Below are 22,144 nucleotides of genomic sequence, written 5' to 3'. Positions count from 1 at the left end.
AAGCCTAGACTTAGACTAAAATGTAAGTCTGAGCTGTTTCAACTAAAAAAAACTTGCATTGACTATTCATTGCCAGTTTTGTCTCAAGATGCACACCAGTAATGTTTTTTTCTAGATATGTGTATAAAAATTACTTAAATGTCCTAATTGAACTATGGCTTAGTCTAAGCCCTGTCTGTGAAACCAGGCCATAGACTTTTAAACTACCCTTCTTCTTTATTTAACATACAATTATTATAGAGAATTTGTGATGTTCAGACATTTCTGCCTTACTAGCACAGGTACTAGCACAACCAGGTATGTTGATTTACTACACTGTAAAAAACAATTTGTTGAGTCAACTTAAAATAATTTGTTACCTGGCTGCCTTAAAATTTTAAGTTCAGTCAACTCCAAAAAAAGTTTATTTAACTTGAAATGTTAAGTTATGCTAAGTGACAACTTAGATGTTTGAGTTGATTCAACTTAAAATTTTAAGGCAGCTGGGTTACTTACCCAGCTTTTAAGTTTAAACTTATTTGAGTTGACTGAACTTAAAATTTTAAGGCAGCAGGGTAACAAATTATTTTAAGCTGACTCAGCAAGTTGTGTTTTTTGTTTTTACAGTGTAGTTGCTCAAATGATCTGGATCTGATATGTATTGGAGCAAGATTTTTAACATTTGCACAACTCAAGATCAACTGGGTTTATTCCAACAAGTGTAACTCACTTGTCAGCTTTAATTTATATGACGAATAATTTTTTCCACTCCACCGAGTAAGCATATTACCATAAAATATCTGTAATATCTGACAGAAAGAAAGCTAAATTATATTATATTTCCTTTGCTTTCAATAGGACCAATGCATACACACTGTGTAAAATGTTAAGCAAAAAAAGAAAAGAAAACGTTACAACACGATGGAGGAAATTGATGTTAAGTTTAACAAGGCAGTGCATATCATTATATAGTAAAAAAAAGGGGGGGAGGGGCGTTTCCAGAATTCTTTGCATTATTTTGCTTTAATATACTGTATGTACATATAATATATGTATATTTCAGATGCCATCTTTTTACTATCATTTCAACTTTTGTTTTAACAATGCAGGTACATGAAGACAGAGAGGCAGGTCATAAGAACATGATGTCCGATCATATGGTTCTCAATTCATGAAAAAATATTTAATACATTATTAAGAGAAGACAGTAATTCACAAACTTGATGGATGACCACAATGCAGGTTTTCCATTAGCATTGTCCTAGAGAGATAGACCTGTCTAGATCTAGTTACAATCTCTATCTCACACATTGGAAACCTGATGACAGTCTGCAGCTTGCGTCGGCCATTCAAGCAAACTAATCCCACCTGAAACCTCATCCACTGAGGTTAATATTTAACAAGCGTTGAGAGTTTGGTTCCTCACAAAAACAAGCATCTTTCCACTTTTTCTCTATTATGTTTGCCAGACAGGTCTTCCTACCGCTAACCACAGTCAAGCGTCTTGAATCTTGAATCAAGGTAATCCCTCTGATTTCCTTATTTCTTAAAACTGATTTGTAAAGTAGATAGTGATGGTTTCACTGATTATGTTAATGCTTATATCTCTGATTCACCAAAATTTATTAGTTTTTCTGTCTGTTATAGCCAGAGTTAGCTTTTGTTTATATAGCTAAGAGTAGTGTTCACACCCTCACTGCTTAATCCTGGTTAACCAGTGGTAGCAAAATGCTTTGAAGGTTAACAGTTTTATTGTTCTGTTCAGTATATATTCAAATGGATATAGAAGCAATTCTAAAAAAAGCTGTCATTTAAGTTGGATATACCTTATTAATGGCATTGCTGAGTTTGCCTGTTTGTGTGTGTGTGAAGGAATCCTGCTGGTGTGATGTACAGCCACCTCGATGTATAATTGTGACACGTGTGCTTTGTACATTTTCCAAACAAAACAGAGATAGGAACACTCAGGCATCATGTATGTCAATTCTGGAGCAGAAAATGTGTCCATGTCTTTGAACTTTATGGGCAGGAAGTTACGTAACCATACTGTTGCCCCAGCAGCAAAACAACGTAAGTAAATATGACATTCACACAAGTGCCTACTCCTTCCGTTCGTCTTAACATATCACTTTGTGTCATCAGACTCTTGATTTATATATGTATTTCCTGAAGTTTACTCAGTAGTCTTAATCAGTCTTCTGGTGCAATATTAAATATTGCTTCATGAAAGGATTCATTTCCAAAACCACATTTTGTTGGCGAAGAACATCCAGCCGGTTTAACTTTTTATATCAGGCTGTCTTTATATCTTTACAATCTCTAGGTGCCTGGGAGACCACTGACCTTTCTCGATATCAGGATGATCCAGTGGTCTCCACACGAGTGGTACTTTCTCATCCCATTGTGTCATCAGAGGAACTGCCAGGCAGTGTGCCTGATCTGAGAGAAGAGGTTCAGTGGCGTAGATCGTGTAACATCCATAATACACTCCTAGACAAGGATAAAGATAGAGGTGGGTTCCTGTCCTGTTCCTGTCACCTCCCAGAATCGAAATATAGCCTAAACCCTAAATACTGTCTAATATTTGCATAACATTTAAACTAACACCTAATTAATCATAACGACATAAGAATCTTAATACTACGTAGGCCTACCTAAAATAACTTTTTATAATAATCTTATACAATTTTTTTAAATATTTAAAACATTTAAAAAACATTTTCTTTTTCTTTTTTTTAAATGTCTTAATTTATTTGCATACGTTTTCTTTTTTTGTCTTTTAAGCGAGCACATCCGGAACAAGCGTTTCAACATGATGTTTATGCCACTGAAAATGTTACAAGAAGAAACCGCATAAAAAAGAAGTGAAAATACTCTCTGTATTTAAGTACCTAAAGGGACAGTCTACCGAAAAAATGAAAATTCTGTCATAATTTACTCCAAACCTTCAGTTTTGGGTCCCAGTAGTGGACAAAAATGACCATGCATGGAAGTCAGTGGAACTCAAAACTGTTTTGATATCCTACAAAATCGTATCCTTTCTGTTCCACGGACAAAAGAAAAGTCATGACATGAGGATGAGTAATTGATGACAGAATATTCAACTTTCCCTTTAAGACCAACCCAAGGTAAAAACACGGATAGTGTGTTTTGTAATGTGCAGGCAGGTTTGTTCAGAGCTTTTGTGAAATGATTATGGTAAATAATTATGTAACTGTTTATTTAATAAAGTGCATACAGTAATTACTTTGTGCTTAGCTCCCACTTAATTGCATATTTAATTTAACACCTTAAATCTGTTAATTTAGTTTTAAATAAAGGAATAAATAGTAAATAAACGCTAAAATGAATGTTAATGTAAAATTGTAAAATTGTAAGAAATAAATTAACACATAAAATGTATAAACAAATAAATTGTTATACATGAATGGTATTGTTTAATTGGATATGTGTGTGTGTGTGTATCTGACTATGAGCTAATTAACCCTGTTGCTCTACATTTACTGCACCCTGTTGTTTAGCATACATGAATACTAGACAAAAGACTGTCGCTGATCTATCCCCCATACAGAGGAAGTGCTCATTAAGGCTTGCTTTGTAAAACAGCTCCAGACTCCCCAACAGAGCCTAAAGAGTGAATTATCACTGTAACTGCATGTTAATATTTGAAGGTGCAGCTAAATGTGAGGTCTCATGGCTGAGGGAAGGTAGACTCAAATGGAAAACGTTCAAACGCTGGATCGGCGTAGACCGCCACCGTGGTCCAAAATGCAGAGGCAAAGGTAGGTCCCATCAGTGGAGATTGGTCATGTTTAAATTCCGATCGAAATCCATTCAAATTCATACGATTTTAATCACAGCACCCAATGTGTCTTCTATGAGTGTAAGACATCCTAAAGATGAGGCTCCAGTGGACATCAAGATGTTTATCCCATACGACTCTGCCAAGCTATGCATAACCCAAGTATGTAGATATCACTCCTTCATGGACTACTGTGTACTCTGCATTATGTTTCTGAATAGATTTATCCATCAACTGTAACCTAACTCAGTATGTTTTGTTTAAGAACACATATTATTTTTGTTATCCAAGAAATTTGGGATGCTTCCTGCACTAGTCACATGTCTCTCACTCCCTCTCTTGCCCCGGGGCCAACAGAGGGGTGGAGATGAGATGTCTCATCTGATGTCATGTGTTGTTGGTACATCAAGGCCAATTCATGACCACACATTATTGAACAATTCAAAACCCAGTATTCTCAAAAAGACAAATCTCAACAGGTTTCTGTACACACCCTGTGTCATTTATGTTTTGTTTGTCAAATGTTTTCGTTGCCAAATGCTGTCAGCATTAAAGAATGTACTATTTTAAAGCTGCAGTCCATACGTTTTGCCTCTTTGTGGCCATCTCTGTTTGAAACCTGCTATTGCAGTTTTGCGGAATCTTCTTTAAGTAGGTTGTGCGCTTTACTTCGGAATTACGGATACTATGTCTTGGAAGTATGTCCAGTCAAAAATGTTCATTATTTAACCAAAACAGGAGGGATCATACAAAATGCATGTTATTTTTTTAATTAGTACTGACCGGAATAAGATATTTAACAAAATAATAGTTGAATTTATAAAAATGACCCTGTTCAAAAGTTTACATACACTTGATTCTTAATACTGTGTTGTTACCTGAATATGTCAACTGCTGCTTTTTGTTGCTGTTGTTTAGGTATAGTCGTTCAAAATAAGAGAAATGTCCAAATCTTCATTCTGTTCAAAAGTTTTCACCCCTGGCTCTTAACGCATTGTTTTTCCTTCTGGATCATCAGTGAGCGTTTGAACCTTCTGTAATAGTTTCTTATGGGTCCCTCAGTTGTCCTCAGTGTAAAAAGATGGATCTCAAAATCATACAGTCATTGTCGGAAAGGATTCAAATACACAAAAATGCTGAAAACCAAAGAATTTGTGGGACCTAAAGGATTTTTCTGAAGAATAGCGGGCAGTTTAACTGATTAGAACAACTATCACTAAAGAAAAAAACACAGCTGTGGATCATTCAGGTAACAACAGAGTATTAAGAATCAAACACACTTGAATGGGGTAATTTTCTTCAATAAAAAGTTTTAATGGTGAAATATTTTAATATGAAAATTTAGGGACAATCATGTAGAAACTTAAATAAAAACTATGTATTTTAGTGGTCTATATGACTGTTACCATACCAACAGATCACAGATGATATGACTGCAATGAAGAGCAGACATCAGGAGATTATACAAGAACTGGAGGAGAACTTTCTCATTGCATCACGAGAGAATCAGGTGACATGCTTGTTTACCGACTACAGGAATTTTATGGAGATTTTATGGATGCTTACGTATATTAATGTGTGTGTAGGAAAAAGTAGCTGTTAAAATGAGGACGTATTATCAAAACAAGCTTAACACCCTGAAGAGAATCCTAGATATTTACCAGGAAAAGGTGGCCAGAAAAAACACATACTGGGAGGAGAAGGTCAGGGTGAGTCACAAGCATTGTCAAATTGATTTAACTTCCTTCATTTCCAAAATTCTCATTGTTCACAGTACATGTAATTACTAATTCTGGGCTAAACCGAAACACACAGTGCATTATGATTAATAATTGTGTCATATGGCGGTCATCTGGCTATTTTTACTGTGTATTGTTTAATTTTCCTGTGATCAGACTATAGAGGATCTCAATGAAAAACTTAAGGTGCAACATAAATTGCTTCAGGAGAGGAACCAAAAAGACTTGGCCTCATGGGATCAAGAAAAGGTATCAGACTGGTCTCACACACAAACACACGCAAATATATATAATGTGTGTGTGTGTACATAGAGAGAGAGAGAGACTGAAAGCATCGATGGAACCTTTTTCAGAACAAGATGATGGAATTGTTCTCCTCTCGACTGGACCTCCTTAACAACCACCAGGCATCAAGTAAGAGCTGTATAGGTTAATTTTGTACACTGTTTACAAGATTAAAATACGTATGTTAAGATGTGAATGAAAATTCAGAATAGGCGAAGGAAGGTGTTTGAGTCTATATCTGTTTAACAGCACTGCAGGAACTGCATTTGGCCAGGGCAGAGATGGGGAAGGTCCAGGAGATGCTCGAAGCCTTTCAGGAGAAGAAAGAAGCAGAAAATACATCTGAAGAAAAGGTAGAAAATCAATAAAAACATCACTTACAGCTCTGAAGAACATATTCTTTCTGAAAGGTTCCCTGCAAAGACTTCTTGTAGTATTTACCAGGCATTGATTTTTACTGATGTGAGGGAATGTGTGATTCCTATTAAACTGCTCTGCCAACAGGACAGTAGTGATTCAGATGTACCACTAGATGGAGCACAAGCTCGTCTGGAGATTTTGAAGGATAACCTCTTGAAGAGGGAGAGAGAGATCTCAATGCTCATGGAAGGACAAGAGCATGTGACAGAACCAGTTGAACAGTCAGCATATGCTCACCTCCTCAGTGCTGTTATACAACAGGTTATTTCAAATGTATTGAATTTTCTATTTATGAGTACAATAAGGCCAAAAAATATTACTTCCATGTTTTGCTCCACAACATAAATTGCACACGGTGATACATCAAACATGAACTGACACAGTCATACCCCAAAAATCCTTTCAAGTCTGGCCTACAAATTGATAATAACAGAATAGCTTTCTTTCATTGTTTACTCAAGGCTCACTGTGTTTATGCTGAGCTGACAGAGGCTAAACAGCAGTTTGACCAAATGGCAGAAGACAACCAAAAAATTCTGGAGAAGATTAAAGAAAGTCTTGACCAAACAGTGGAAGAGTCCAGCCAGAAGAGCCATGAGGAACAAGAGGATGCACAGCAGAAAATGTGGGTGTTTGGTGGTTTCTAAAGAGTCAGAATTTAGAAATCTAACTTTGAATGTAAGCATCTGCTAACTGAATCACACATGATAACCCAGGGCAGAGCCACAGGTGGGGGACGGATCACAGGCCAGGTTACTCCATCATGAGGTCAAACAGGTGGCTTTGGAGTGCATCAGAACAGGGGCTAAACCCACTGTAACTGGTAAATATGGTAAACTGATAACTGGGTAAATTAATAGATGTATTTTTGTATGTATATATAGTGACTTCTTTCTTTGTTATTCTTAGAGACTGACATGAATGAGGAATGGACAGCAGAGCTGGATGAAAGAGTCAGAGTACGGCACACACACTTTTATTCTGCACTCATTCTCACGCAATACTAACGTTTACTCTCTATTTTTAGAAATTTGAGGAGGATTTCCAAAAGAATGGATTCTTAAATTCTGATACTGATAAAAGTGTGGGGCACCAGTTGCTGTTACTCCAAGCAGAGGTGACAACAGCCAAGAAACATATATCTTTCAGTGTATAATCGAAACTAATATTAGACTCTCTACAATGTCATAGTGCCTTAATTGCATAGAATCAGTTTTTGGCCTCATATTCCTTGTCTGTCTCTCTAGTTAAAGCAAATCAAAGATGAAAACAAGAAGATTATTGAAAACTACACAGCTGAAAGAACCTTGAGGAAGAAGTACTACAACATGGTGGAGGACATGAAAGGCATAGTATATCACAGTCACACAGCTCGACTAAAGACATAAAAATGTCTTTATATAGGCATTGTTGCCAGATACAACATAAACTGGAATATCCCTTTTGTGAGTATGTACTATTTATTCTGCGGCTTTGGGCCAAATATCTATCTCCAAAGACCCTTGAATGCTTTCCCAGACATTCTTTTTTCAAGTTTTAATCAGTTGTATTTCAAATGGTAATACAGATGAATGCCAAACCACTGAAAACCAGCTACAGACATTTTTGCCCATTTAAGGTTTTTAATGATTTGCAAGGCTTACATGAGGAATATTCTTGATACGCACACTAGCACACACAAACACTGGAGTCAGTAGAAATGTTTATTTTTTTTTTAAAAAAAAAGAAGTCTCTTATGCTCACTAAGGCTTCATTTATTCGATCAAAACAGAGAAATAATAGTAATACTGTCAAATATTAATAACATTTAAAACAACTGTTTCTATTTTAATAGATTTTAAAATATAATTTATTCCTGTTATTAAAGCTGAATTTTTAGCAGCCATTTCTCCAGTCTACTTCAGTGTCACATTTTGAAGCTCTTATTATCATCAGTGTTTGAGTATATGAGTATAATTAATATTTTGTTCAAAAATAAAAAATATATTGTTCAAAAGGTCATTTGAAATTAAAATATTCTATAACATAAATGTCTTTCTAGTCACTTTTGATCAATTTAATACATCCTTGCTGAATAAAAGCAGCAATTTCTTAAAAAAAAAAAAAAAACACTGACTCTAAGTTTTGAAAGATAGTGTGCAATGAGGTGTAAAAATATGAGCTCACATTAAAAATGGGATTTCGTCTACACTTGGTGGAATTTATTTATTTTTTCTTATTAAAAAAAGACTAAGGTCATGACATAAAATAAATCAATAAATATAAACTACACTTTAAGTATTTAAACAGGCTGTCTCTGACTTTATGTGTGGTCTTGTACAGGTAAAATCAGAGTATTCTGTCGAATAAGGCCGTTGACTCGTGCAGAACAGGCAAAAAGAGGTCACACCATCATCGCTTGTCTTGACGACTACTCTGTGATCCTGGAGACCCCACGAGGACCTCGCGAGTTTCAGTTTGACAAGATCTTCAACCCCGAGTGCACACAGGAGGAAGTCTTCACTGAGTCCAGTGGGCAAGTGTGATACCCAGACATACTTCATATTCATTTTGATGAAAAATTAATTGGGCTAAACATGGAAATTAAAAGAATAGCTCACTCAAAAATAAAAGTCAGTCATCATTTACTCACTCTCATGTTGCTCCAAACCTGTATGACTTACGTTCCTCTGTGGAAAATAAAAGGTGAATTTTCTCTATTCAGTATGATTAAAGTGAATGAGGACTAAGGCTGCTCCAAAATATACTATATAGCAGGGGTGGCGAACTCCGGTCCTGGAGAGCAGCAGCCCTGCAGAGTTCAGCTCCAACCCTAATTAAAACTCACCTGCCTGTTGCTTTCTAGTAACCCTTCAGACCTTGATTAGCTTGTTCAGGTGCGTTTGATTAGGGTTGAAGCAAAACTATACAGGGCTGCGGCTCTCCAGGGCCGACGTTCGCCACCCCTGCTATATAGGTATAATAACATTGGTACATCTGACGTGTCGTGTGCTATATTCTTGGTTTCAGAGAGAGGTAATTGTAAAAAGAGCTATGAACAATATTTAGAATTTCTCCTTCAGTGTTTCACAGAGGAAATATAATCATATGATTTGGAATAAATATAACCAAAATTTGGAGTAAATGACACCAAAATTTTAATTTTTAGTGAACTATTCCTTTAGAGGATTATTTACTCACCCCTATGTCATCCAAGATGATCACGTCTTTCTTTCTTCAGTCGAAAAAAATTAGGATTTTATGGAAAGCATTCCAGGATTTTTCTCCATATACTGAACTTCAACGGGAGCCAATGGGTTGAAGGAAACGATTGGTCAATTTAAAAAAAAAAAACACACATTTCTACACTTTTTAACCACAAATGCTTGTCTTGCATTACCTCTGCTTCATGCATTAAGTTATCCTGTTGGAAAGGACACACGCGGTAAGTTCTTCGTCTGTATACTCTGGTTCAAAAAGGTACAGTAGGGTTGGGTGAAAAACTCCATCCCAACTTCAAAATCATCCAGAATCGTTTTTTTGCCTTTTTTTGTAAACACCTTTGCTTTGTAAACACTGGGTTGCTAGGTCCGCCTACATGTGATTACATAATGAGTGAAGTCATGGATGCAGAGCTAATGCAAGATGAGATATTGTGGTTAAAAAGTATATAAATTTTCATTTTTTTTAGAAAATGACCTCGTTTTGCTAGACAACACCCTTGGCTGGGATCATGTAGAGCCATTTGAAGCTGTATTGAAACTGCAATTTGGACCTTCAACCTGTTGACTTCCAAGAAAGTCCAATATATGGAGAAAAATCTTGGAATTTTTTTCTTCAGAAACCTTCATTTCTTTTCGACTGAAGAAAAAAAGACATGAACATCTTGGATGACATAGGAGAGAGTAAATTGTCAGGAAATTTTTATTCTGGAAATGAACTCATTACACAATATACAAAATGTGACATCGTGGCCAAATTTTCCAAAGACAAAGATCCTAAGATACAATTTTTTCCTAGGCTAATCCAGTGTGCGATTGATGGATTTAACGTATGCATTTTTGCATATGGTCATACGGGTTCAGGGAAAACCTTCACAATGGTTGGAGACAGAGATCGGAGGAACCCAGGAATCATTCCCAGAACGTTCACCAAGATCTTTGAGATCATCCATGATAATGAGTCTAAATTTGAATTTAAGGTATGCTCAGTATGCATAGTATGTGTTTCTTAAGCTGAACTGATATACAATAGTCTTTAAACTCCTTTCCTTTGTCCGTCCTCAGGTTTCAGCCTACATGCTGGAGCTGTACAACGACCGCCTACAGGACCTCTTTGTGAGCCCCGCTGAAGCTTTCAGCAAGCGAATCGAAATTAAGAGGGACAGAAAGGGGCTTGTGTTTGCCCAGGGAGCAGAGACAAAAGAGGCAGCCAGCGCTGGCGAACTCTTCGCATTATTTGAGCAGGGCTGTGCAAACCGCCACATTGCGGCCACAAGTATGTGCTCAATGAAACTTTAACAGACTTCAGTTAAATGGTTTGGATTAACTGCTTTAGTTACACTCAGTATAAATGCATGGTAGGAACATGATGACCTGGCACTGAAGCCAACTTCATAACAAAGAAGGAGGGCCTTGAGTTTAACTGTGTCCCAGAGAACAGGCTTGAATGATTTATAAACATTATATAAGAGAGACACGTGTCTGCCTCAAACAAATGCAGATTTAGAGCAAGTGTATATAAGTTGTGCATTTTTTCACAATGATTCTAATGGTGCACTCACTTCTAATAAGGTGAACGGTTTCTGTTTCTTTCCTACGTTGCCCCCAAACTTGTGTCATGAAAGTATGCATGTTTAATAAACATGTACGATATTCTGCAAAAAGTGCGTTTTGCTTAACGGCAGAAACAGATAGCTATCTATTGTAATTATAACATTGATATATATTCAAAAGTGAATTCCACTCACTTAACTGTAGGGGGCTTATACAGTCTCTGTACGTCATCTACGCATCATGCATCCATTGATTAATCTATTCTATCCGCCTATTTTTTCCTGTAAGAATGTGTGCTGTCATTTGTAAATTTTATGGGTCTGGCTTCTGGTCTCATCTGCGTTTAGCTATTTTTATCTGTACAAAAGAGCTCATTGTGCTGCTTGATATTCCAAATTGGCGTCTTATAATATTGTTTTAATGTATTATCTTTATTATGAACATGCTGATTTGTAATGCAAATCATTTTAGCGTTTACTGCACATTGTTATTCTTCTCCTTATTTCCCTAAGGTCCGCCCATAGGCTTACTTCAGCTTTGACTTCCGCTTTGAAGAATAATGTGGATATTGGATTGAATAAGCATTTGCTGTAAAAATCATTATTTATTATATTTTTTGTAGAGATGAACGTAGAGAGTTCCCGCTCTCACCTGATCATTGGCATCATGATTGAGAGCCGGAATCTGACCAATGGAAGCGTGAGTTTCGGGAAGCTTAGTCTGGTGGACCTGGCAGGAAGTGAACGAGCATCAAAAACTGGTGCCAAAGACGACCAGCTGAAGGTTGTTTGAAACTAATAAAATATAAAACCTTATTTAAAGTGGCCTGAAAAAGTTTTTGGACACTTCATGTTGGCTTCAAGTGCATCTGAGAAAGTTGAGTAGTCATTACATTCAAGTAAGACACAATAAAAACAAATGAACAAAAGCATATTTTTTCTGCTGTTACAGTGAACATGTAAAAAGGTATATATGCACTTGCATCACTTTTGCAAAGATTATAGGAAAGGTCACAAATTTGTTGAAAGTGTCCAAATACTATGTTCCTGACTGTTGTTTTATATACTGTGCATATTTTTTTCTAACACCTCTCATAATTGTCTCACATTTTTTGTGTTTTTTTTTTCCAGGAGGCAAACTCTATTAACAAATCTCTGAGTGCCCTTGGAGATGTGATTTCAGCTTTGTCAATGGAGCAGCCTCATGTGCCCTACCGTAACAACAAGCTGACCCAGCTCATGCAGGACTCACTGGGCGGCAATGCCAAGACCCTCATGTTCCTCAACATCTCTCCCTCTGACTGCAACTTGGACGAAACTCTCACCTCACTCATGTGAGAACCAAGTACCCTGCCTGTATCTTTTATTATACCAGGTATATACAGTAATATACACTAAAATAAGTTTGTCTTACAGCTATGCAACTCGAGTGAAAGCCATCACCAACAATGCTCAGAGGAACATAGACAGCATGGAAATCGCTCAGCTAAAAGAGGTATGTACATTATTTATCAAAATCACAGCTTTTTATTGCTGACCACACATTTTTCTCTTAATTACATTCTGTGTTTACTTCACAGGTGATTTTAAAATTGAAATCAGGTCAGCCCGTCGAAGAAGATGTGTAAACTTCCTTCATCTTCCACATTTACTGTCTTTTGGTCAATCTAATGCATTCTTGCTAAATAAAAATAATTTATTTCTTTAAAAAATCTTACCGACCCCAAACATTTGAACATTACTTCACATCAAGAATTACTGTAAGAAACATCAAATCTGAAACAGTCAACTCTCTTCACAAACTAGAAAAAATGAAACAATAAACAGTAAAATGCATTTTTTGTCCTTTATTCTGTTATAATCAGTGGTATAAAAAATAGGATGGTTAAAAATATTCAGTAATATGATAGAATTGACAACTGTACAATATTATAAATATCATATGAAACTATACTATTATATAGTATATAGATAATATTAAACTGGATTACATCTTATTACTTATTAAAAATATTTGTTCATTAATGCATCATCACTATCATTAATTCTGATGATTCCGTTTATTCTAACACAAAGCAGCTTTTCAACAGGCAGAACATTTCAAACCTTCAATGTCACTGAAATAATTTTAACTTCAACGCCTTATTTGATATTTCAAATATCTGTGCTAAAAGTACAAACAGTAACTTAGATGCTTAGCTATCATGTATTATCACAAATATTGCAGGGCGTGCTCAGAGTACACAATTATGTGCAATAGTAAATGCTCAAGTAACAGATGAGCTGAATGCTATTTAAAATAGAGGTAGAGAAAAGACAACATAAAAAATGAAGAATATAGTGGCTAATTAGCTTAACAGTTCAGTAATGCCCAACATTAGCTTTGTGCTGTGATTTTAGCAATCATTCTGAGGTGCACCGCAGGTCCATTTGGTGTACAAATAACATCTGAAATAGAATAGCTTAGTTACGAGATGAGATTTTGATTCGGAAGGGTCTGGGCTTCATGGTGAGGCCAAACGTAGAGCTCAGGTCAAGCTCCTGCCCTGGAACATTCTCAATGTGCAGCCGGTGCAGCAGGGTGGTTAAGAACACAAACATCTCCAAACGGGCAAAGCTGTCACCGAGGCAACGGCGTATTCCAATGCCAAATATCATTACCTTTTCAGTGAGGTTTTTATTTAGATGGCCAGATGATGTGAGGAAACGTTCGGGTCGGAAAGCCTCAGCATCACCCCAAATATCCCTTTTTAACAAATAAAGACAAAAATCAGTCGTAGCCTATATACCTATGATAACATTTATTTATTTATACAACATTCTTTTCTGGTCCTTGAATCTGATTGGCTGACAGAAGTGATATTCTAGTATTCTAGTCACCATTTGTGTTACTCCGCTTGCGGTATTTCTCACAGCCAGTGTCATGGCAGACACCCAAATTTAACATAATTTAAAAAATAATACTGTTTTGTGTTTTCTAGGTGAGAATGCACTTGTTTAGACTTCAAATATGCGGTTTATTCATAAAAATAACGTCTATTTGAAAATTTGCCTAGAGGTTTTCGGAGATGTGAGCTCCAGGGTGTCAGCGGCCGTTCAGCGTTTATGAACCCGCTGAGAGCAGCCTTACCTCAGCCAAATCTTCTGGAATTTGCCACAGCCTCTGATGTCTCTATAGTGGTTAAACGTGAGGTATAATTCATTTTGGGTAAATCTAATGGGTAGTCTTTGGTCTCATTAATTTATTATTTGTTCCAGAGCAAACAGTTTTGGCTGAGGGCAAAATCTCATCACGTTATTTAAATATATAAATGTAATGCTGTATATCAGAGCACTCTCTGTACTTTCGACTGAATTGCATAGCAACTTCTATAATGGCTTATTAAATCTTATTATCAATAAATAATATTTTATATAAAAATAGTATTTAGTATTGGAAAATAGTGTGTGTTCACGATGGTGATTTTAGTTACATTATTCTGCCATTAGACAGTTTTTATGAGTGAGTCAGGAGTAAGGACTTTATGCTGAAAGACTGAAACGTGGTTGTAAACACAGTTGTTTTTACTTTCAACAACACCTTGTAAGACGCAACCAACAAATGCACTGAGCAGCGCTATAATTGGAAATCACCTTTAAAAGATGTAAGGATAGTACGACAAAGATATCGCTTTCCTCGGTGGACATTCAAATTAATGTTTTATTGTGAATATGAAGAATAAATGCTGTATCAGATGCAGATAATCACACTCGCTCAGTCCATCTCTCTCTCATAATACTTTACAAAATACAGAGTTTTTAATACAGTAATACAATAAGCTTTCAATGAAGCAACCAAATGTTCCTTCATTACTAGTTCTAAAGTGAACTTGGGCTCAGCTGTTAAACTGGCTCAAATGTGGTGGGATACTTACATGTCATGATTGACTTGATACTGGTTGATGAACACACATGTGTCTTTGGGGATGAAGTATCCATTCAGTGTAATGTTATCAGTTGTGCTAGACAACATGATGGAGGAAAAAGAAGAAAGTGGGAATCTGTTTAATAATGCAGTCCTGATACCAGAGAGAGAAACAGAGAAACAAGAAGAGAGAAACATGGACTCACCAGTGAGGTATGGTGAAAGGCACATAGGATGCATGACGAAACACTTCAAATATGAAAGCTTCTGTGTACGGCATGTTTGACTTGTCTTTAAACTGTGGTAACCTGTTCATACCAACCTGGTTATCTAGGAAAGCACATACAACAAATAATAAATGACCAGAAGAGAAGATGAAGAAATACTATATGAATTTATCAGCATTATTTGTGACCTCATAAATTGTTTTAGTACTTACGATGGGGTTTTAGTGCCACGTAAAAAAATAAAAAATCTTGCGAGAATAAAGTCAGAATTATTAGAATAAAGTCTAAATATTTTGAGAATAAAAAATCTAAATTACGAGAATAAAGTCGAAATGTTTCGAGAATAAAGTCAAAATGAGAAGAATAAAGTTGAAATGCTTTGAGAATAAAGTCGAAATTACGAGAATGAAATCGTAGCAAATAAAGTTATAATATTTTGAGACTATAGCCTGCGCATGCAAATGGCCTGGGTTGGGAGCACTGGGAGAAGTTGCCAGGCTACTGGAATTTATTTGAATATATGTGAGGAATGAAAGATTGGACGCCACAGATGTTTTTGCAGAGTAGGTGGTGGAATTTCCACAAAGAAAACAGTATCATTTAATGAAACAAATGTCTCATTGTAATCGAAAAGATGACTGATTCACATGAATACAACAATCTGTCCCGCCACATTAAAGAGCATGAAAAACACGTTATTGCAAAATACACTGTTTGTATTTCACTATAAAACACCAATTTTGAAAGCTGAGACTTTGTTTTATATAAAAAGTACCAAAAGCACAATGCTTATTGCTATTATTGGTTGGTTGGCACACTACAAATAGGCACACTGTCTCTGTGAGTATAACACAATTCTCATAATTTTGACTTTATTCTCAAAACATTTTGACTTTATTCTTATAATTTTGACTTAATTCTCAAAACATTTCGACTTTATTCTTGAAACATTTCAACTCTGTTTTTCTATTTTTAACTTTATTCTCGAAACATTTAGACTTTTCTCAAACTATTTCGATTTTTACTTTATTCTCATAATTTCGACTTCATTCTTGAAACATTTCGACTTTATTCTCTAAATATTTTGAGTTTATTCTCATAATTTTGACTTTATTCTCAAAATATTTCGAATTTAATCTTGTTATTTTAGATTTTTTTTGTAACGTGGCACTAAAACACCATCTTATGTACTGGATGATTTCTTTAAAAGAAAAAAACTTGCTCCCATGTCAGACCTTACTGGTTTCTAGATCAATTCCAGAGACAGTCTGGCACCAACACATTACTGTGACCAATCATGTGAGAACCGAGTGGACTAAACTCTGAGAAAATAAAGGGCACTGTGTATAGAAATATGAGCTCACTGTGTGTAGATGTGTAGTTGACCCCTGCAATTTATTTATGAGATCCCACCCACTCACTGGAAAAGAAATATCATCTTGAGACAAAAAGTACACAAGCTTGAAAACATTCAGCTTGCAAACTGCAAATTTGATCTAATATACTTGATTTGAAAAGAAAACATAAATAGCATGCAGTTTTTCTTACTAGATTTCTTTCAAATGTCTCTGGTTGCAGTCACTTCTAAATAACCTTTTAGATAATATCCCATTTAAACAAAATTTCCTGTTTATGGCAAGTTCCTGATTTTCCAAAAGATCAAAATAAAGAAAGGCCACATGAAGAAAATGTTTAGTTCTTTCACCATCTTTTAAGCTCTGTCTAAATTTGTGGATCGAATTGTGTGTTGTTTTTGGTTTCCTGTGTTGGTCTCACAACAAATCACAAATCGCTGCTAGCACAGATCCCATTTCCCCAGGAAGCATCAGCACAGCTAAAGGAAGAGACATGCATGATGGGAAATAGACCCCCCCACAATGTTGTTCTCACTGGCCCTTTAGTGCCTTCACCTATCTCCTGGAAGATTTTAGCCTGGATGTCTGGAAACTTGATCAGGTATAAAAGGCTCCACTGCAAACCGGTGAAGATAGTGTCAAAACCTACGAGGAAAAAAAGCCATTGGTTATGATCAAAATCTGTAAATATCCTCAAGATACACATCACAATTAGCAAGTGGGCAACTAAATAAGCAGAAGATGGGATGTGTGGTGAAAAACCACAACGTTCTCAGGCTAAAAGAATGAAAATTAGCAGTTTGAGCTCCTCATGGGGGTTTGTTAAACGCTCTTTAAAAAACTAGAACGACCAAAAGGCATAAACTGAAACAGGAATGAATAGAATAAGCCAAAAAGAGCAGATGAAGAAGCAAATTCTCAGAAGAACTCAAGGTTTGATTCTGGTAGATAGTCGGAAGTTCCTTCCCCCGTGACAATAACACTGAGCCAGGAAAAACATCTGGTTTTGGATGTAAATGCACGTTTTTAACAAGCAAAGCTATTAGCGCAACAACATCCCATGAAGGAGGACTGCAGCCCTGGAAGGCATGTGGTTATGTTTGGCAGCGTCTCTAAGTGCTATGAAACATGTAAACACAGTTTATGACTTATTACCTAATGTAACAATCTGCCTTCATGCTTCAAATCACTTCACACATGCTCATAATTCAGGATATATAGAGAAAAAACCATTTTTCTGTTCTACCTTTAAAAGTACAGTGTTGTGCACATTCATGACTCTGGGACTCTCACCAGCTCCGAAGATGTCAATGACACTGTGGATGATCTGTGAGTTGCTGAGCTTGACTTTTTCCTCGTCCTCCTGCCTGTCCTCACACATTGCTATTAGGGCATCAGTGATGTCCCGGATACAGTTCTGGACAAAAATATGGAGAATGTTTGAATCTATACATTCAAACTTACTTTAATGTCACATCTACATCTATGTTGTTCCTGGCAATGTAGTATGCATGTGTGCTTTCAAGGGGATGTAAACTTTTGAACCGGGTCATATAAGTTCAACAATTATTTTTTCTTGTGGACTATAGTGGACGATATGTAAATATCTTTTATGCGAAATATCTTGCTCAGGTTAGTACTAAATAAACAATAACATGTATTTTGTATGATCCCTCTTATTTAGGTAAAATAATTAACATTTTGCAGATTCTGCCAGGTGTATGTAAACTTTTGACTTCAGCTGTATATGCTGTGTGTATACACATACATACACAGCTGCTCAAAACTTTGGGATCAGTAAGACTTGTAATGTTTTTTAAAGAAGTCTCTTATACTCATCAAGACTGCATTTATTTGAAAATACAGAAAAAAATGTGTCACTTGATCCTCCAGAAATCATTCTAATATGCTGATTTATTATTAGAATTATTAATGTTGGAAACATTTGGGCACTTGTGATTCTTTTTTTTAGGATTCTTTGATGAATAACAAGTTAAAAAGAACAGAATTTATTCAAAATATAAATCTTTTCTAACAATGTAAATCTATGTTTTCACTTTTTATTCATTTAACACATCCTTGGTGAATAAAAGTATTAATTTCTTTCAAAAAAATAAAAAATAAAACCGTACTGACCCCAAAATAATTTTGAACAGTAGTGTATATTGTTAGAAAACCTTTCTATTTTAAATAAATGCTTTTAACCTTTTATTGATCAAAGAATTCTGAAAAAAGTATCTATTTTTTAGGTTCCAAAAAATATTCCAAAAAAATAAGCAGCAGCATAACTGTTTTCAACACTGATAATAAATCAGCATATTAGAATGATTTTTGAAGGAACATGTGACACTTAATCAATCAAATTGATCAAATAAATGCAGCCTTGATGAGCATGTATATATATATATATATATAATTTTCTAGGAATATGATTTTTCTTTAAATTCATCATTTGTAATACATTCTGGACGTAACACTTTTGCAGGAATGCATTTGTCTTCTTTTCTGCTGATTTCAGCATTATTACCCTGTCAAAGGTGATGAGATGTTCCCTGATGTTGCGTTCCATGAAGTTGTTCATTTTGTCAATGAACTGGACCAGCTTTCGCAGAGATGGACTGGGCAGGTAACGGAAAATGGGAAAAAAGTCAGCCAGATTTCCTGCAGCAAAGAGCCGCAGCACTTCATTATTGATGTTGACGATGGTGAGGAACTCTTTATCGTCATGTGCATACCGCTTCCCGAAACACAGAGTGCAAACCACATTGGCAACTGAGGTCACTAGCAACTTAACTGGGTAGAGTCCTAAATCTCCAACCTCATCTCTTTGTTTCTTCAGAGTCTCCACCATATCCACGGCTTCTGCACAGATACGTTCCTCCAAAAGACAAGAAGCGCTCGAGTCTCGGGGCTTAGCTTGGGAGAAGGTCTTTAGGGCATTTTTGCAGATCTTTTTGTGAAGCACCCAAGCTTCTCCATACTTCTCACTAAACGTCATACTGGTGCCATTAGCAACTGCAGAGAAGCTGAAGAAATCAGGACGTCCTGCAAACGCCTCTCCTTGACGAATCAAAGCCTCCTTGATTGTAGAATAGCCGCTCAAAACGACCACCACGAGAGAACCCATTTTCATCTGGAAAACATCTCCATACTGAACCCTCAGGTTTGTTAATGACAAATGGATCTGTTCCCCCACCTGGAAAAGATTTCCCACCAGCGGCCAAGGTCTGGGACCTGGGGGAACGGGGCAGCCCGGTTCTCTCCGTCGACTATGGAGAACCAGCAAGAGCAGAGTGAAGGCACAGAGGAACAAAGTCACTCCAGTCGTGTTGGAGATCTCCTCAAGATACATGACACTGCAAATGACTGTGATATATTGAAAAAACGTATTTAAAGATAGAATTTTGACGCAGAAAGCATAACACACCATTCTATTCTAAACAGCTTAGAAGAATTAAGGAAATGATAACTTTACAATAGCTGTTACAGTATAGGCTACTGTTTACGTTAAGGTAAGTATATAGAACCGAACAGAAAAGTCCAAATAGGTAAACTAAATAAAGTAATATGCATATCTTACCTTTGAGACCACTCTTGACAGATCCAAAGGACAATGAAATACTTGCGAAACAGCTGAAAAATGACTGCACGCAAAGACTCTTTAAAAGCGCGTCTCCATTACTGCACAAACCACAGGCTGAATCTCAGAAGCAGAGAACATGAGGGGCGTCGAGATGATCGATTTATAAGCAAGAATGAACAGTGTATGAATGTAAGCCAGTAAGAAAAAAAACGTATCCTACTGATGAACAGGAAAAATGTTATTTAAGAAAAAAAAACAATGTGTTTCCACACGATGGCAGTGTCCTAGACACTTCTAAGCTTACAGTATACTGTACAGTGGTTGATACAAATCGAGCAGGAAATAGGAAAGAGACGATTGCTTAAACGGTTTGCAGAGTTATATGACAGTCTGTGAGAATGAAATAATGCTGGCAGCTGTGCATGACTGTTTGCATAATGACTTCCTAATAATGTTTTTAAATGAGATAATAAAATAGATCTTTACTTCTTAAGTTTGGTTTTCATCTGCGCTGTAAAATATAATTGGTAGACATTATATGTCGTACCAACAACAATAAAAACAACAATCATTATCCTTATAAAATCGTAAATATGCTCATTTGTAAGTACAGTGGACCAACACCTTGGTAAAAAAAAAAACAGCATATGCTGGTAGGTATGTTTTGATGCTGGGATGCTGGTTAGGCATGTTTTGGTGCTGGTTTAAGCTGGTCGTTAGCTGGTTTATGCTGGTCCTTTGCTGGTTTATGCTGGTCATGTTGCTGGTCAAGGACAAACATAAACCAGCAAAGGACCAGCATACACCAGCTAAGGACCAGCTTAAACCAGCACCAAAACATACCTAACCAGCATCCCAGCATCAAAACATGCCTACCAGCATATGCTGGTTTTTTCACCAGGGCAGTAATTTTATCCTTGTGGAAGTACATTTGTCATAGACGAAACTCTTGTAATATAAGTAGACTACTGTCTTATTTAATTATTCAATATGTGGTATAAGGGAAAGGGTGAAATAATGACTGAACTCAGGGTCAGCTTTCCTTATACAGTAAGCTTAAAGGGATAGTTCACCCAGAAATGAAAATTCTGTCATTAATTACTCTCCCTTATGTTGTTCCAAATCCGTAAAACCTTCGTTCATCTTCGGAAGACAAATGAAGATATTTTTGATGAAATCCATAAACTCTTTGACCCTGCATAAACAGCAACGCAACTGAAATGTTCCGACCCAGAAATGTAGCCTATAAGGGCAACTGTAAAACAGTCCATGTGGCATCAGTGGTTCAGCCTCAATTTTATAAAGTTATACGAGAATACTTTTTTGTGTGCATAGAAGACAAAAATAACGACTTTGTTCAACAATTTCTCCAAATCACGCATTCCGACGTTATCACATGTTCTATGTCAGCAGCATCACGTGCATTCGTTGTTTAAATGCTGAAGTACTCTCCATAATGACGAAATATGTGATTTGGAGTTTAAGAATTGTTTATAAAAGTTATTTTTGTCTTCTTTGCGCACAAAAAGTATTCTTGTAGCTTCGTAAATTTACAATTGAACCACTGTCACATGGACTATTAATTCGAGGTCCTTACTACGTTTCTTGGCCTGGGAACATTTAAGTTGTATGCTGTCTATGCAGGGTCAGAAAGCCCTCGGATTTCATTAAAAATATCTCAATTTGTGTTCCGAAACTGAACGAAGGTCTTGCGGTTTTAGAACGACATGAGAGTAATTAATGAGTAATTGGGTAAACTGTCCCTTTAGGCAAACTTAAATTGAGATTGCTGCTTGTTGTTTACAATGGTGCATTTAAATTTCTTTTGTTCAATTAAAAAGTTGTGAGAAGGTTATAATTAAAGGTTTAATTTATGTTTTTAGGTTTCGTCTTGATCCTTAAAAAATTATTATTTTTTAAATTTTTTTCCTTATTTTAAGTCATTTTGACAACAAAAGGTGCACAAAAGCACATAGGTGAATCCCATTAAGAAAACTTATGTTTCATCCTAAAATCTGATCTGTTTGCAATAATAATCAAATTTATTTGATGAATAAACCACCACAGATGTGTACAACCATAAAGTTTTTATTGCAC

The 22,144-nt window shown here is 36.1% G+C and overlaps 2 protein-coding genes across 4 annotated transcripts; one reads left to right on the top strand and one right to left on the bottom strand.

The window, feature by feature from the left end:
• The first annotated feature begins 1,335 nt into the window (after window positions 1-1,335).
• Window positions 1,336-12,783, top strand: si:dkey-96l17.6 (uncharacterized). Of its 3 annotated transcripts, XM_051110899.1 has the most exons (23): window positions 1,336-1,500; window positions 1,932-2,049; window positions 2,303-2,491; window positions 3,651-3,761; window positions 3,840-3,943; window positions 5,199-5,291; window positions 5,368-5,490; window positions 5,677-5,769; window positions 5,874-5,934; window positions 6,055-6,158; window positions 6,310-6,486; window positions 6,687-6,850; window positions 6,942-7,048; window positions 7,135-7,184; window positions 7,253-7,342; window positions 7,473-7,572; window positions 8,548-8,740; window positions 10,225-10,405; window positions 10,491-10,701; window positions 11,602-11,762; window positions 12,110-12,312; window positions 12,395-12,473; window positions 12,559-12,783. In XM_051110899.1, exons 2-23 carry the CDS (start codon window positions 1,953-1,955, stop codon window positions 12,604-12,606), a joined length of 2,739 nt encoding a protein of 912 aa, XP_050966856.1. In that variant the 5' UTR covers window positions 1,336-1,500; window positions 1,932-1,952; the 3' UTR covers window positions 12,607-12,783. The 3 variants fall into 3 exon arrangements, with proteins under 3 accessions (XP_050966856.1, XP_050966855.1, XP_050966857.1); XM_051110898.1 differs by having other exon boundaries at window positions 3,651-3,943; XM_051110900.1 differs by lacking the exons at window positions 11,602-11,762; window positions 12,395-12,473; window positions 12,559-12,783 and having other exon boundaries at window positions 3,651-3,943; window positions 12,110-12,218.
• A 45-nt stretch (window positions 12,784-12,828) lies between these two features.
• On the bottom strand, window positions 12,829-20,372 carry LOC127165932 (cytochrome P450 1A1). Its single transcript, XM_051110901.1, has 7 exons — window positions 20,045-20,372; window positions 18,992-19,830; window positions 17,758-17,881; window positions 17,020-17,109; window positions 15,089-15,212; window positions 14,893-14,979; window positions 12,829-13,724 (listed from the first exon to the last, which is right to left on the bottom strand). Exons 2-7 carry the CDS (start codon window positions 19,814-19,816, stop codon window positions 13,442-13,444), a joined length of 1,533 nt encoding a protein of 510 aa, XP_050966858.1. The 5' UTR covers window positions 19,817-19,830; window positions 20,045-20,372; the 3' UTR covers window positions 12,829-13,441.
• Between the last annotated feature and the right edge of the window lie 1,772 nt (window positions 20,373-22,144).

Source organism: Labeo rohita, chromosome 5, assembly GCF_022985175.1.
Source record: "Labeo rohita strain BAU-BD-2019 chromosome 5, IGBB_LRoh.1.0, whole genome shotgun sequence".
NCBI lineage: Eukaryota > Metazoa > Chordata > Actinopteri > Cypriniformes > Cyprinidae > Labeo > Labeo rohita.
The sequence above is the reverse complement of the archived record's forward strand: the minus strand, read 5'-3'. Positions and strand labels throughout refer to the sequence as shown.